This window comes from Cyprinodon variegatus, unplaced genomic scaffold (genome assembly GCF_000732505.1).
Source record: "Cyprinodon variegatus isolate N-32 unplaced genomic scaffold, C_variegatus-1.0 Scaffold454, whole genome shotgun sequence".
Classification (NCBI taxonomy): Eukaryota; Metazoa; Chordata; class Actinopteri; order Cyprinodontiformes; family Cyprinodontidae; genus Cyprinodon; species Cyprinodon variegatus.
Window position 1 is genome coordinate 626,429 of NW_015150907.1, and position 15,219 is coordinate 641,647.

At 36.0% G+C, this 15,219-nt stretch overlaps 1 protein-coding gene across 7 annotated transcripts in view; it reads right to left on the minus strand.

Moving 5' to 3' along the window:
• gria4 (glutamate receptor, ionotropic, AMPA 4) overlaps nucleotides 1-15,219 on the minus strand; it is a 170,630-nt gene that overhangs the window by 100,788 nt on the left and 54,623 nt on the right. For all 7 annotated transcript variants that reach the window (XM_015389329.1, XM_015389328.1, XM_015389330.1 and 4 more), the window contains exon 3: nucleotides 1,341-1,580. In XM_015389329.1, the coding sequence (XP_015244815.1) occupies nucleotides 1,341-1,580 (240 nt within the window). The remainder of the gene's footprint in view (nucleotides 1-1,340; nucleotides 1,581-15,219) is intronic.

Genomic DNA, 15,219 nt, shown 5'->3' on the forward strand with positions numbered 1-15,219 from the left:
GTTATATCCATTAGCCGAACTTCTCATGAACCTTTCATGAAATTTGAATATAACTCAGGTTAAATTAGAGGCTTTAAAAGGCCTTTCATTTTGGACATTTGACACAGAAATTATTCTAAATTTTCAAATCCAAACAGATTCCTCCAAATCGGCCAATTGGTGGCGTCACACCGATCTCCCAGCTGAGCATTTGAGTGGGAGCAGAGTAATAAAACACAATACCTACTCAGATCTAACAATTACAGCAGTGCCTAAAATTAAGCACTGAAACTACAGTCATTTGGAGGCTTTTAAATCAAAGTGGTGCTCCAAGGGTTTTCAAACCGTATGAAATGAGGAGCTACAAACTTTTCAAACAATATACCCTAAATTGGATGTTAAATATGGTTTCTAATGTGCAAGATAAAGGTTATGATTTGCAGTGAACTGCCATATTCAAACAAAAATTATGCTTTATTGTATCATCTGACTTATGTGAAGAGACGTTTGTTTTACAACAAAAAAAAGCTGTTCTTTAAGGGCCTCAGAGTTTGTAAATAACATTTTGATGGTGAGGAAACCCAACAGACAGTTCAAGGATAAAGTTATGAGATATAATGCAGGGCTATTCTATAACACAGCATCATGTGTTTTTAACTACTTAATCTCTTATCTGCACAGTACAATTGTAAATCCTCTAAGATATCTATCTGTGACTGAACTTCAAAGTTGTGCTTTCTATAAATCCGAACCTTGGTTCACAGTTTGACAGAAGCCATGTTCAGGACACCACAAACCTCTGGAAAAGACGAATCTGGTTGGACAAGAAAAGCTAGTGGCAGCATCATGCTTTGTGCCTTGTTTTTTTTCTTTGTTTGTTTTATTGTAGCAAGTAAAAGGACAAGTCCTGACCAAACTTTTATTTGAATCTGTGCCTTCAAAATTTCAGTTCAAGGATGTTCTAGATCAACTCTGACTGAGATTAAGCAAAGAAAATGGTTTAAAATTTATCTTGAGTTTTATGGTTTTAATCTGAGGAAATATGGAAATTATTTAAGTAGTATTTCTAATTTTGCATCCAATACAGTTTGTTTGGACATACTTTAATAATAGAGGAAAGGTTTCTGATTTTCCTCACAAGACAGTTTTTTGTAATGTTTAAATGTACATATAGATGTATAAGCAAATCATACTACAAAGCTAAAATGTTGAAAATACTAAAAAAAAGATCAAGATTTAACTTCTGTAACATCTGTCAATAATCTCTTTATTGAACAAACGTTAATAGCAATAATTAAGAATAAAAAAAAAAAATGTTGGCTTTGTATGAATCCTTGTTAAACATGTCCCTTTGTACTTACCTCTGTCTGTATCATATAGGAAGACGAATTTGTTCCAGTCATAGTGGTCAAGCAGGGACAGTAGGGCTCCTCTGATGGACGGCCGGAGCTGCAGCGTGAACTGTCCCTCGCCCTCAGTGGGGAAGCTGGGCGTCACCAGACTGATGTGCAGGGCTCCACAGAACGACGTCAGCGTGTTCACAGAACGCTTGTCGTAAAGGCCAAAAATGGCAAAAACTCCCCTCGAATACTGTGAACAGACTGATGTGATGAAAAGAGGAAGCAGGGAAGGACATGGGGATCAAGATGGGAAATTGGTTGAAAGTGGAGGAAAATGAGAAAAAATTAAGAGCTGAAATTTAATGTTTGCTTGTAGTCATTTACAAACCTGTATTATTAATTATTACACACACACACACACACACGTATAAGTATACATACATATATATGCAAAACTTTTTAAAACCTGACTTTGCAAATCAGTTCTACAGTTCTACAAAAAAACCAAGAGAGGAAGAATTTCAGAACACACGGGTCTTAATTAAATTCGCTCTGTGGAATATGTTTAAATATGCCAACCATTTTAATGAGCTACTACTTGAGCTAGTGTCAGCCCTACACTACCTCCTCTTTCCTAATTAGACCCACAAACTGCATATTTTTAATAGTGTATGTGCCTGAAATTCAAAAGTACTTTTTTAACCTCAACAGAAGTTGAAACAGCATCAATCAAATTTACCTCAGAAACAGATAAAAAGAATTCATGGCACCAGTAGACGAATCTTGTCTGTCTCGCAGCATCATGTACCGATAAACATTTGGAAGTCCCCAGTACCAAAATAAAACAAAGAAAAGAACTGACTGACTGACCTAGCAGTATTTGCATTCATTAAATAAATGACATCAAAATATCCTGACCTGCTAAAAAGTAGATTACAGCCATTGACAGAGCAACCAGCACATTCCAAGGATGCAGTTACTGTATTTGCCATGACACTACATGTGAAGTAAGGGAGTTAAGAATGTTTAACCTTGGTTATTTTAATGTAAAATTGTCAGATCATAGAAAAGGGTCTGAAATGGTGTTTACTTTTTTATGATGTCCATCTTACAGTAAGTGCTCATCCTCTTTTTGGTATCCCTTTCTTTAGCCACACTCGTCCTTGCAGTGAGATACTTTCAAGTAGGCTTTTTATTGCACTCTGACTCTTCTGCGTCATAATTCACTCTCCTTCTTGAGCTACGTCATCAAGGAGTAAACACTAAGACTGAGCCTTTGCTTTAGCAGCTTCACATGACTCCGAAAGCTTTTTTTGTCATCATTCTTTTTTTAATCTTTTCATGCATTGCATCATCTGTATCCCTGGACCCTTTCTCTAGTTTTTTCAAGGCAGACTCCCTTCATCCTTCAGCTTCAACCATCCACTCTCTCTCATCTCTTCCCCCCTTCTGCATTTATGACTGCCTACACTCCCTCCTTCTTCTTTTCCTTCTCCTCCTGGGACTGAGAGTAATTCCATTATCAGCTATAAGCCTCAGTGGGGTAAACACTGAGGGAAATGCAGCTTTGCCGGTTCGCCTTGTGGCAATTAAACAAAGCCATGGCCTCTGCACCCGGCCAGCGATAAGGCAGGGATTTAGTCTTAGATTATGACAGGAGCTAAATGTCTTCAATTCAGAGAACTCGCATAGGAGCTGTACTGTGCTTGCGTCATTCAGCTGCCGCTGAGTCATGCCATCCTAGGCAAATTTTTTTTGTTGCGATTTACATAGACTCAGCATGTTTTTACATTTCTTATCTTAAGAAGGACAGGTAAAGAGATGAGACTGAAAGGTGTTAATCTTTCACTGATGAACCAGCAAAGTATCGTCACTAAGTTACTTGCCTATTTTGAACTAAACCACTGGAGAATTAAATTTTAATACTCTCAATAAAATAAATAAAGAAATAAGTCTATAATTAATATGGCAGTGAACAGGGATTAAAGCTGACATCAAGCAGGGAAATATGATTAAACCAGTTGGGAAAAATTGCACGGCTTTATCTTTGATAGCAGCCATCTGATAAACACATTTCAGGAAGATATTAGAAATATAAAAGTAAAGACAAAATAAAATCAATTAATACGAACCGGCTAACACAAATAGCCAGTCTCATTACTAGGGATAGGAATTTAAATCCTGTTCCTGTTCAGAACCGGTTCTGTGTGTTCCAGTTTCATGGCACCATTTGGTAGCTCACTTAATGATTGTCTTAACGGTTCCAGGCAGCACCAGAGCCTAGCTCTGGGCAGCATGACTTACGTCACGTTTTTTACGGAAGTTACGCTAACGGTATTCAGTAAGCAAGTGACCAGGCATAAGTCTTGAAAAGCAAAACATAAAAAATGGTGTCCCATCGGGTAAAGCGATCGAAAGTTTGGCTTCATTTTAAGGAAGAGAAAGATGGCAACAAGGCGCTTTGCAATCATTGCAAAGTGGCAATTACATACGTGGGAGGAAATACATCCAATATGCAGAAACACCTGTGCACACAACAGGGCATACATTTGAACGAATGCCGTGTTTTTGATGATTCTGGACAGAAGCTAAAGTTATGACCAGCATGGAAGGCAACTCTGGTGGTAAAAAGCTAGTTTTATATCACTGGATGTGCTTAATGTGGTTCTTAGTAAATCATATGCCATTTCTGAAAATAAACCAATTTCCTACCCCTCTTTGGGGTTATTGAACATGCTACGTAGTTGCTCCGCAGTTCAGGGAGCGAGAGAAAGGCAACGATCGTTTATTTAAATCAGGGGGGAGATAAGTTTATTTCCTGAAATTTTACATTAATGCTTTTTCTTTCAATGGATGCCTTCTCCATTAGATTTAGATGACTGTGATGGGTAGCCTGACTGGCTTAGAGGCTGGCAGCTCCCGTTCACTGCCTTCTGTTTTCTCTGAGGCAGGCGTAAATAGAATGTCCCAGGTAAAGGTAGACAAATGTAACCGTGCACTTATCAAGTTCATTCTTTCACAGAATCAATACGAGAATCGATAAGGAATCGAATCGTCTCACAGAACCAACAAGGGAATCGGAATTATGAAAACCTTATCAATTCCCAACCCTTCTCATGACCCCAAATCACTCGGTCCAGTCACCAGTTTTCAGGAGGATTTATTTATCTTTAACCTTTATTCTGACAGTTACTTTTAGCAGGAAAATTGAGTTCACAAAGCTCAAACTGGACTGATTTACTTTAATTACTGATTTACTTTAATGGCCAACACAACCACTATGCTCCAACATAGCACCTTGATGATACAGTGATACTGGAAATCTAATTCAAGAATATGCTGTAAACAAATATGCAGACACTAAAAAATAGGAAAAAATAAAATTTACTGAGGAATATTTTCTAAAGTCTGTGCCATGAAGAGAGCAGCTCTGGACGCAAAATGCAACACCAACCTAGTACTACAAAGGTGTAATCAAATACAGGTATGGTAAGCATATGCAAGGAGGTAACTGACAACAGTGTGTATAGGTCTAAAAACAATCAAAATAAAACTGAATTAAATCCTGGATAAGTTTTGTCAGCATTTAGCAATTTTCTGTTCCAGTTAGTTATTATATTCTATGGCCGGAGCAACTCTCACTTCCTTCCTTGGATTTTTAAATAGTGAAGTTGATTTTATTTGGTATTTAGTGCTGTTGTAATTAATGACTTTTGTGTTTCCACTGATAAGCTAAAGCTGAAAAGAAGATTTACTTAAAAGCCTTTTGATCTAGAGAGAGAGGTACCTCAATTACGGTCCATGAGGTTGTGTCCTGCATCTTTTATATCCATCTCCGCTTCCACAAACCTGAATTAATTGGCTAAATAACCTCCTCAGCTTGTGGTCAAGTTCTTCAGGGTCCTGCTAATGACCCGAGTAGTTGAATCAGGTGTGTTGAAGAAGACGGACATGTAAAAGATGCAGGACATTGAAATCTCAAGGACAGGAATAGAGGAACCCTGCTAAGGAGGTAAGTGTAAAAAAAAATCTTTAATGACAAATAAATTAAACAAAAGGAACTTCTCTGATCACCACCCAAGTAGAATGAACTAAGGAAAAGATCTTTGACTTGTTTTAGCACAAGTTTTAAAACATCTAGTTTGTTTTATTGTTTTTTTGTTTTTTATTAAAAACATTAAACATAAAAAAAAACAATTGTATCTTGACTGATAGCATAAAGGAACATTTCATAAATTATTTCAGTAATTTATATTAAACAACTTATACTTGATAACTGAATTGCCATGATCTTGGTGCTGATGAGTGGCTTAATTACTCTTTTCATTCACCTGCTTATCTCCGTCCGTTTCCTCATCACCGCTTATCTTATCCACTTGTTCCTGCCTCTATTTAACCTGCCTGTTTTCAGTCATGAGAGAACATTATTCACGAGCCAGTGGTGAGGGGAAGTCAGCGTTACCTTAGTGTTTCTGATTACCTATTCTGCCTCTCAACCACTGAGCCTCCCTTTATCCATCTAATCTGTTTGCCTGACTATGGAATCCTGCTGGATTTTGCCTGTTAGCTGAACTTGCAGCCGTTTCCAGTTACCGGCCTGGATTTCCCTCTGGAACCTCTTTGGACTTCTGTTCTCCAGGTTCTGTATCCTGACCACATCCTCGACACTGCCTTTGGCTTTGCACTCTGGAATTTTCCTGCCTTCATCTGCTCAGGTCTGATCTCCTGCTTGTTTTCCATCCTCTGGGTCTGCAGCATCTGAGACCCTATGAGTGGCGCCCACCACATTTTGTTGTCAGCTGACTGGCTGGAATCAACAATGTTCTCCAGGCACAGATAGATCTATTAAACCAGGTTTGTGACTCATTTTCATAACCTTCCTCCGCCAGATTTACATGGTCACTAACCTTTGTTTTTTTTCTCTCTGCAGAGGTTCCTGCCTTAGATGCCCACAATCCAAAATTAGGGGAAGGGAATGCACCTGGAGTGCACCTGATGTGCAAACTAATTCAACATCAAATATGACTTTCTGCCACAAACACAGCAACTAGTGCATCTAATTAACTGTCTTAAGAGCTTTTGAGTATCATGTAAAGCTCAGCTGACTGAACAAGAACTGCAAGTTAATGGTAACATTGGTACGGTATTTTGCAAAAACACTGGAAACTGTACAATGAATAACCATTGAAATTGTAGCAAAAGGGAGCTTTAAAAATTTAACGCTATCAGTGAAGAAATGGCAGTTTGACCTTTTCTTAAAAGATAGAACTAAACTTTGTTGCAATTTCGAACTATAATACTGTACATGTGTACAATCTAACTTTGCAACTTGCGTTAAAGTTTCTATTAAGTTTATCTGTTTTCCTTCTTTTAAATATTTATTTCCTTCTTAGTTTTTAAAAAAAAGGCAATTTATTTGTGTGTTAAATGCTGACATATCATTCATTCTGAATGGAGCAACTTGCAATCAGTTTGTGTAAAGTCACAAAATCCAGGGATCGAATTGTGATTATTGTTTGAAAAAACAATATCCCTCTCTCTCCTAAAGTCCTTTACTTAGTTTATGTTATCTTAGAAAATTTTTGGATTTATCATTAATTGAAAAAGGAAAAAAAAAAACTTATATATAGAATTATATAGAGTTTTTTGCATTAAAAAATATATTTGACAGGATCTTTCTTTCACAGCAACTTGGTTAATAACTGTATCTATCTTGGAGAGTTTGTTTGTTCAGCCTCCTGAGTCTCTATTAAAGCTACCTCTGACAGCCTAAAGCCTCATCACTAATTTTGAAATAATACCAAATCCGCTGAGCCTGCCTCCTAGACCACATAACAAATGACAATGTTTATCTTGGTCTTTTTAAATTTTATTCTTCACTCTCACCTCCACATTCTTATCTTGCATGTGTTTATTGATCTTGGTTTTGCATTTCAACCACTCTTCCTTTTGCTTTCTCCATCTCCCCTTATGATTTAAATCTCTGAGAGATTTTCTCTTTACAACCCTCTCTTCCAACAACACCGGCCTGCCTCGAGGCTGGAATGCACCAGACAGTGGCGTCATTGTAATATAACGTGCGCTAAGCTTGGTTCATAAAGTTTTAATGAGAGAAGCAGACCAGCGGCATGGTGCATCATCACTACATTAAAAGCACCGGACACAATGGGTCCCATGGGACTTCCTCCTGCTTTTTTTTATCTCTCACTTGCTTGCTTTTTCAGGGGTGCTCCTAATTGCTCCTTCTTTCTGTCAAGCAATTAGTAGAGGTGGTACACATTTGTTATAAAACTGCAATCAACATTTGTTTACATCTTATATTTTTTTTTTCTAAAATGTTTATTCACTTTAAAATTGTATGAGACCTCATCTTAAAAAAAAAAAAAAAAACATTAAAGTCAATTGTTCTGCAATATGTACAAGATATGCCCAAAACTAAAATTACTAAAATACTCCTTAGTATAGGCGACCCATGGTAGAATAAACATCTAAAGCCCAACCATAGTATATATAGTACTGGACTTATTTATAACATATCAAAAGAATACAATATACAGTATGGCAAAGGTCCTTACCATTTGAATAATAATTTGGGTGAAATCTATAACAATGTACATGTAAAACATGTGTTAAAAAAAGGAATATTGTCCCTCCCTAAAGCTATAATGGACGATTTTTACGAATTTTTGAAAAGACCCGCCATCTCCACTTAAAAAGAAATACACAAGCATAACCGTGAACCTGATCCAGAGAGGGAACGCCTTTTAAACACATGCAAGAGCATGCATGAGCCCAAGGTTCCTCATGCACATACGTGTAAAATTAGTACAAGAGTCGACATGTAAAAGTTTCATGAACATTCAGTTCTGGTGAAGTCCACCAGCCAGCCAGCCATTATCTTCTGCTTTATCCGGGGCCAGGATGTGGAGGCAGCAGGAGGCATACACCACCTTCAGCTGCTCTGGGGGGACCCCAAGGAAAAACCAGGCCAGCTCACAGACACAGTCCCTCCAATAGGACATGACTAGGAGGCACCCAGAATAGATGCCTGAGCAACCTCAGCTGGCTCCTTTCAACATGGAGGAGCACTACTCCGAACTCCAAGGGTGCGCCAAACCACCCTGCAAAGGAAACTCATTTCGGCCGCTTGTATTCATAATCTTGTCCTTTCGGTCATTACCGAGATCTCATGAACATAGGTGAAGATGGGAACAAAGATTGATAGGTAAATCGAGAGCTTTGCCCCCTAACTCAGCTTCCTCTTCACCACAACAGTCGGATACACAACAGTATCACTAGTATAAATTATTATTTTTTTTTTTATTAAAATACAGAGACTTCACAAAATACATCTTTGGGAGAGTTTAAAGCAAAAACCTAAAAACACAAAAGCCCTGCTCACCTTTGCTTACTTTAATACACAATGCAACACATACTTGTGATTGACAGCTTTCTACAAGCTTTTACTTCTTTAGGAGACAGAAGAGACTAAAGTTACATGGTGCTGCTTTAATAATTAAAGTTACAGACTACAACTTTAAGCTCAAGCTAATTTGCTCTATGCAGCAGGACAAAGATTCCAAGTAACAAGTCATTTTCTGCTTAACTAGAAGCAATAAACAAAAAAAAAAGAATATTGGAGTGGTCTGGTAAAAATTCAGACTTAAATGCATTCTGATGTTATGTAACTTTAACCAAGTTGCTCTATCCTAAAAATGTCTGATTTTGTTTTTACAATTCTAAAAGAAAATGGGAACACTGATACAATGTAATGTATTAGACTCATTACCAGTGATTGTAAATGCTTAATTACAGTTAATGCTAAGGGTGGCAAAACAATGGAGGAAATCATTGTATTCCAAGTGATAGCAAACTGATATTGCTTAGAATATTTCAATACCTCTTAATAATACTGTCACTCCATTTTTCCCTTCTCTCTATAGCTGGCACTCTTTCTGTCATATTTTTGTTCCTATGTGTTTACAAAATACTCCTTTCTCTATATGACAGAATGAAAACACACACAGATTAACCTACTACCGATTATGCTGTCAGCTCATTTCAGCCCAGCTCAGCTCTATAAGTTCCTCACACACATTAAAACACAGTCACCTATGACAGCATCCGTGAGCCTGTTCAACTCTTCTGCGTCACTCATAACATCTACAGACTTTGCCCTGATGCTGCAGTTTGTTTTCCCACATGAAAACAGTCATGAAGATGACAAATTATCCAGACAGCTTACACTGCAAAATATTGCTCGCTCATTACTAGGAGGCAAAGCAAAAATAAACGAAGCATCAGGGTAAATGGGGATACAAGACACTTTAAAAGCCATAAGGTGTATTTTTCCCTGCAGTGGTCAGAAATGTGTACAGTGCAGTGCAGTAATCCTTGGATGGAGGTTGGTCAACCATAAATACCAATGATAATGGTCTTTAATAACCAAAATATAATTAGCTAAAAATCTACTGTGTCTCATATCGTTAAGTCTGTTTCCAGTTTTAGACTCCTCAGTCGAAGGGTCCTGTGCATAAATTTCATTCAGTGCTGCTAAAAGCTTGTTATAATCCTTCCACAGGAAAAGAAGCATACTGCAGTCAACATAGGCATCTATACTAAAGCACAAACAGAAAGATTTTATATATATATAAAGAAAAAACTGTATCAAATATTATTACCATTCCTTCTGCTATATAACCAGACAACCAGTTTTCTATCTTGCTGCCTATGTTGCTGTATCTAAAAATATACTCAAACCAAGAAAGTCCTTTAATCCGGACTAAAAGAGAAGTAAATTTTTCCTTAGGTTTCATATGGTTAGCCTTCACATTGTACCTTTTTCAAGTAAACTAAAACTTGTACCCAAAGCCCAGTGTGATGAATATTACTCCTACTGAATAGAAATGACAAGAGAAAGACTGAGCATGGATAGAAATGGAGGAAAACTATCATATGCATCCTATGACATTGCTATTCAGCGTATCTGAGCTGTTGAGCCTCACAATCATTGTAAGTAATAAAAGCAGGTAATTTCGCCCAAGTTTCTATTTTCGAAACACCGTCAGCAAATTATGCTATTCACACTATAAGTGAAGCCAATGCAGTGGTTCTCAATTTTGTTATATGCTTCAGACCAGAGTTGTTTTTTTTTTTTTATGTATTCACAAATGCACAGATGTCCCAACGAAGGACAGAAAGGAACTCTGGTTGGTTTAAAGTGGACCAAAAATGGCAGGTGTGTATACAACCTAAAAACACATTTATAGTGGGTGTAAATGTGATTGGCAATGAAAATATAAAATACCATCACATAAATTCCAGTTAGTGAGTCCTCTGGAATAGAGGTGGTAAACTTTACATTGAACTGCTACATGAAGGAGGATATTTTCTACTTCCTCAGCCTGGAGGTTGTGCTCTGTATATTTAATGAAGACTCCTAAGAGGAAAAGCTATGATAGCTTTTTGGTTCTTCTTTCTAGTGTATTTTTATTTAGTTATACATTTTTTTCTTACACTTATTTTGTCTCAGTGGGTTTGTAAATATTTATATTTTAATGATGCTTAGTTGTAATTTCATTTGTACCGGTGCTAGTTTTAGCTTTTTCATATTGTGCTTTTCTTTTTTCTGGCTCAGGATTTACAAAATGTTAGAATAAGATATTTATAAAATGTTGTGGGTTATGTTATGTAATAAAGTCAAAATACCTTTCTTTATTGCTTAGATAGCTGTAATAAACCAATGTCAATTTACGTCAGATACTGTAGCTCACATCAGTTTGGAAATGTATAAAAAATTTGATAAGCACAAAGGCATACATTGTGTATGTCAGAGTTAGTTGTGGTTTGAGGACCCAAACGCAGAGGCAGAGAGGCTGAGGAGATTTCTTGCAGTTTAATGGGGCAAAAAGTAAACAAAGGCAGGAATGCAAAAATCCAACTAATAATGAAAAGTAATTAAAAACATTAAAAACACGAGGAGCCAGGGAGAGACGAGATAGGTGGACAACAGCATGGGAAGACAGCAAAGACAAGGAACCAACAAAGAGTGAGAGCAGAGGGAGAGCATATATAGCTGACAGAGACAAAGGGAGGGCTAACGAGCTGACATGGAGCAGGTGTGAGAGGAGACAACAAGGGAGCCAAGGGGAAAGGAACACACACACACAAGAGGGCACCAGAGAACAATAGAACCAAGACCATGACAGTGTAATTTTTATTTATTTTTTGTTGGCTTTAGAAAAAAAAAATCCGTTTTAGTTATTTAAAGTTTTATTTGCTCTAATAACACCTTTTATTTATTTAGGTTAAGGAAATTATTCCCACATTTCTGTTTATTTTTTTCGCTACTTTTTGTTGACCTTAATTATCCTGCTAAAATGAAAAATAACTATTACATGAATTAATTAGAAAGTAAATAATGTATACTGTAATATCAGTTCAACCCTCTCCAAACATTTGCAATGCAAAGGTGAGTGAAACTTCATCCATGCAGACAGAGCTTCTGCATAGCATAACATCATGCAATATATCTTTGGATCATTACCAAGACATTAACTTTATTAGCTTTAGTTATTAATTTAATGGCACAGTTACACTAAACAAACTGGTTTATAACCTTGATTTAAAAGAGCAAAGGATTTCAGAATTTTGTAACATTTTGGTAGGTTTGTTGCAGATGAGTGGAAATAAGAAACTGAATTAGACTACTCCATGTTTTGTTCGAATTTATATATGATGTGGACTAAACTCAAACAAGGAAATTTAAAAGCTGAAGTTAGGTAAGACTAACCCTAGATTCACTGGGCTAACTTACTGAACAGAGACAATACAGCAGAGGAGTGATTCTACAAATATTACTTAAACAAAATTCACTCACTCTTGCTCTTCACGGAGCGTTGAGTTGTTCATTCTTTATATGAGGCTGTGTAAGCTGTTGTGTTAATAAATCACCACAAAACTGAATCATCCCCTGATTGTTGCATTTCTTGAATTGTTCTGAGTGATGCTGTATCAGTTACTAACATACTATACCACTGAGTGAAAGAGGAAATACATGATCTGGAATAGATAAAACTTTATGTCATTGATTTTTTTAGGATAATCTGGAAATTATTCTTTTTTATTAGTAACGAATGTTTTATGTAAAAGTCCATACTATATCTGATTAATTTAGTCGCAGATGTAAAGCTACTTATTTGAAAAACAGGGTAAAAAAATACTCCTCTTTTTCTGTATCAGAAAGACTGATCCTATTACTGCTGTACAGCACAATAGTGAAGGCTGGAGGTCTTTCTTCAAGTAAAACCAGCTGTCAGTTGGTCAATAGAAACACAGGAGGTTCCGTTGAACCAAGCAGAGTCAGTTGGGCCAGTGGAAATGGGGCATCAGAACATAGAAACCAGAATTATTTTCAATGATTTAAAGTACCGGTAGCTTAGTCCAACTGCTCTGTAGTTAAGACAGAAGAGTAAAATCTTTAAAGTAAAAAATGCAAATAAAAGCAAGTGGTGAAAGTGTCTTAGCAAGCCAAGTAAAGCAGCCCTACAATGTATGTTGTTTATCTTGAAATACAATTGAATTTCAAAACAGTTACACAATAGTGTAACTGAGGTGTAGAGATAAAAACACATCTGCTACATATGCAGAATTATAATCAATAGGAAAACAAAAATACTAAGTTATGAATGACGATATGTATTTCTTCAAAACACTGTTGTGAAGATGAGATACAGTACAGGTTAAACTTTTTGAATTCTTTTATTTACAAAACTCCCTCTTACAAGGGCTCATAAATGTTGTTACGTGAATATTAATGAAGCTTGGCTAATTTTTTTTCCTTTGGTGATAGTGTTAAATCTTTAGACCGTACATATGGACATTCTCATATTGAGACTAGTTTAAATTAAATTTGTTGAATGACCCAACTGACCCTCTTCGTTTTTGTATTTTTTTTGTACCTGTGGAATGCTGTACAACATTGACCAAATCTAACAGGTTATGTTATTTAAGGGTTAAAAATCTGTGACAAAAAATAGAGGATATCAATATTAAACTAGAGTTAAATGTTACAAAGTCATTTAACTTGTCAAGAATCTAACAAGCTTGGTTTAATTTTCTTTAAGCAAAAACATAAGGGATTTAAATTGACATACAGAACAAATTTTTAAAAAAATTTTATTCTAAAATGTTATGCTTTGGAACGAATTTAATGTTTTGTAATATATATAAAGAAGTCATAGCTGGGACGGTGCACTTAAGTGAAAACTGTAAAAGGAAACAAATGGTAAACAATGTTGATTACAAGTCATAAGCGTTGCTGGTTAATTAATAGCTGAATGTAGGACTCGCATGGCAAGTTCATTTTGCCATATCTGAACTTAAACAAAAGCACAAACAAAAAAATTCTAGCAGCAGAATTTAAACAATTTTGTGTATAACTGAAGTACGTCAATATAACAAAAGAAAAGAAACCTAACAATTGATTGGATAACTCTATCACATGCAAACCTCATTTAATCAGTGCGACAACCTGCCACAAGCTGAGCCACATCTGATTCGTAAAATTTGTTATGGTTGAGCTGGACTGGATAACAAATGTTTTGATCTATTTCAATTGAAGAGTCATCACAACACGGATCTGATTATAAAAGACAAATATGCTAAGAAAAAAAAAAAACATTTTAGATCACCTGGGCCTAAAAGTCAACCAGCGACTGTTTCCTGAAATGTTTTTCTTATTTACTTACCTGTTTACCTTAAAGGTAAACCTCTGGAAACTTTAGCATCTTGTAAAGAAAGCTACACTTTGCTCCTATTGCCTTGCCTGTACTGAGATAAAAGCAGCTAAATGACCCAGAATTGAGTAAAATGTAAAACCAACTTAATAAAAGTTAAATAAATTAAAAGGCTGTTATTGTAATCAATTGATTAACAAGGGAAGGTAAAGCTTTTGATTGTATCTTAAGATAGAAATGATTGTTAATTTAAGTACAGCCAATGAAAACCATTATTAGCAAAAGACGCCACTCTAAAAGCAGTGTCTGCTAAAATATTTATCCCAATTTGCATTTTCATTGTTTTGTTTTGATCATTTATTTTCCACAAATGTAGACTATTTTTTACAGATCCATTATATAGAATAAGATTTAAAACATTTGAATTGAAGGCTATAATGTGAAAAAAGAGAAGAAAAACAACAAAACAAAATAAAACAGCAGGGCTGAACACTTTTGCTGTCAGCTTAAGAAAGCTTTATATTCTTGTTTACGGAACTCCAATACACAGGAAGCAAAATTAATTGGTTTGATTAATACAAACTGTGATAGCAAACATTTGCTGCAAAGTGACTTATTCACAACTATCTCAGAGCAAATTCCTTCATATTTTATTGCCATACACCTTGACAGTAACAATGGTTCACACTTAACCTTGATACTGTTTTGCAAAACAGACAGGGATTTTTTAAATTCTCTTGTTATTGCATGTAAAGAATAAACATGATTTGCCCATTTTGGAAGGGAATAAAGTCCTGCTATGAAATAAAAAACTCTGGAAGACTTTTAGAGTTTCAGCCCTGGGAAAAACAATTTAGAGATTTTACAACTAACGTCATCAATTTTCATCTACTTCTAGCTGCTATCCCAGCTTCTGAGTGCAAATATTCTGTCATTAACAGATTTTAAAGGTATTTTGGATCTGAAAATGGAGAACATTCAAATACAACTGAAAAGAAAACTTACCTTTGAGGGTCTTCCTCTATCACACCTTGGCTGACAGGGTACTGAAAACCTGTTTCTCATTTGCAATATATACACATGTGAGTCTAATTTTTTAACTTTAAAGTACTCATAGGCCATGTTTGGCACTGACAGTCATAAATCCAAAGCCTCCCACTATG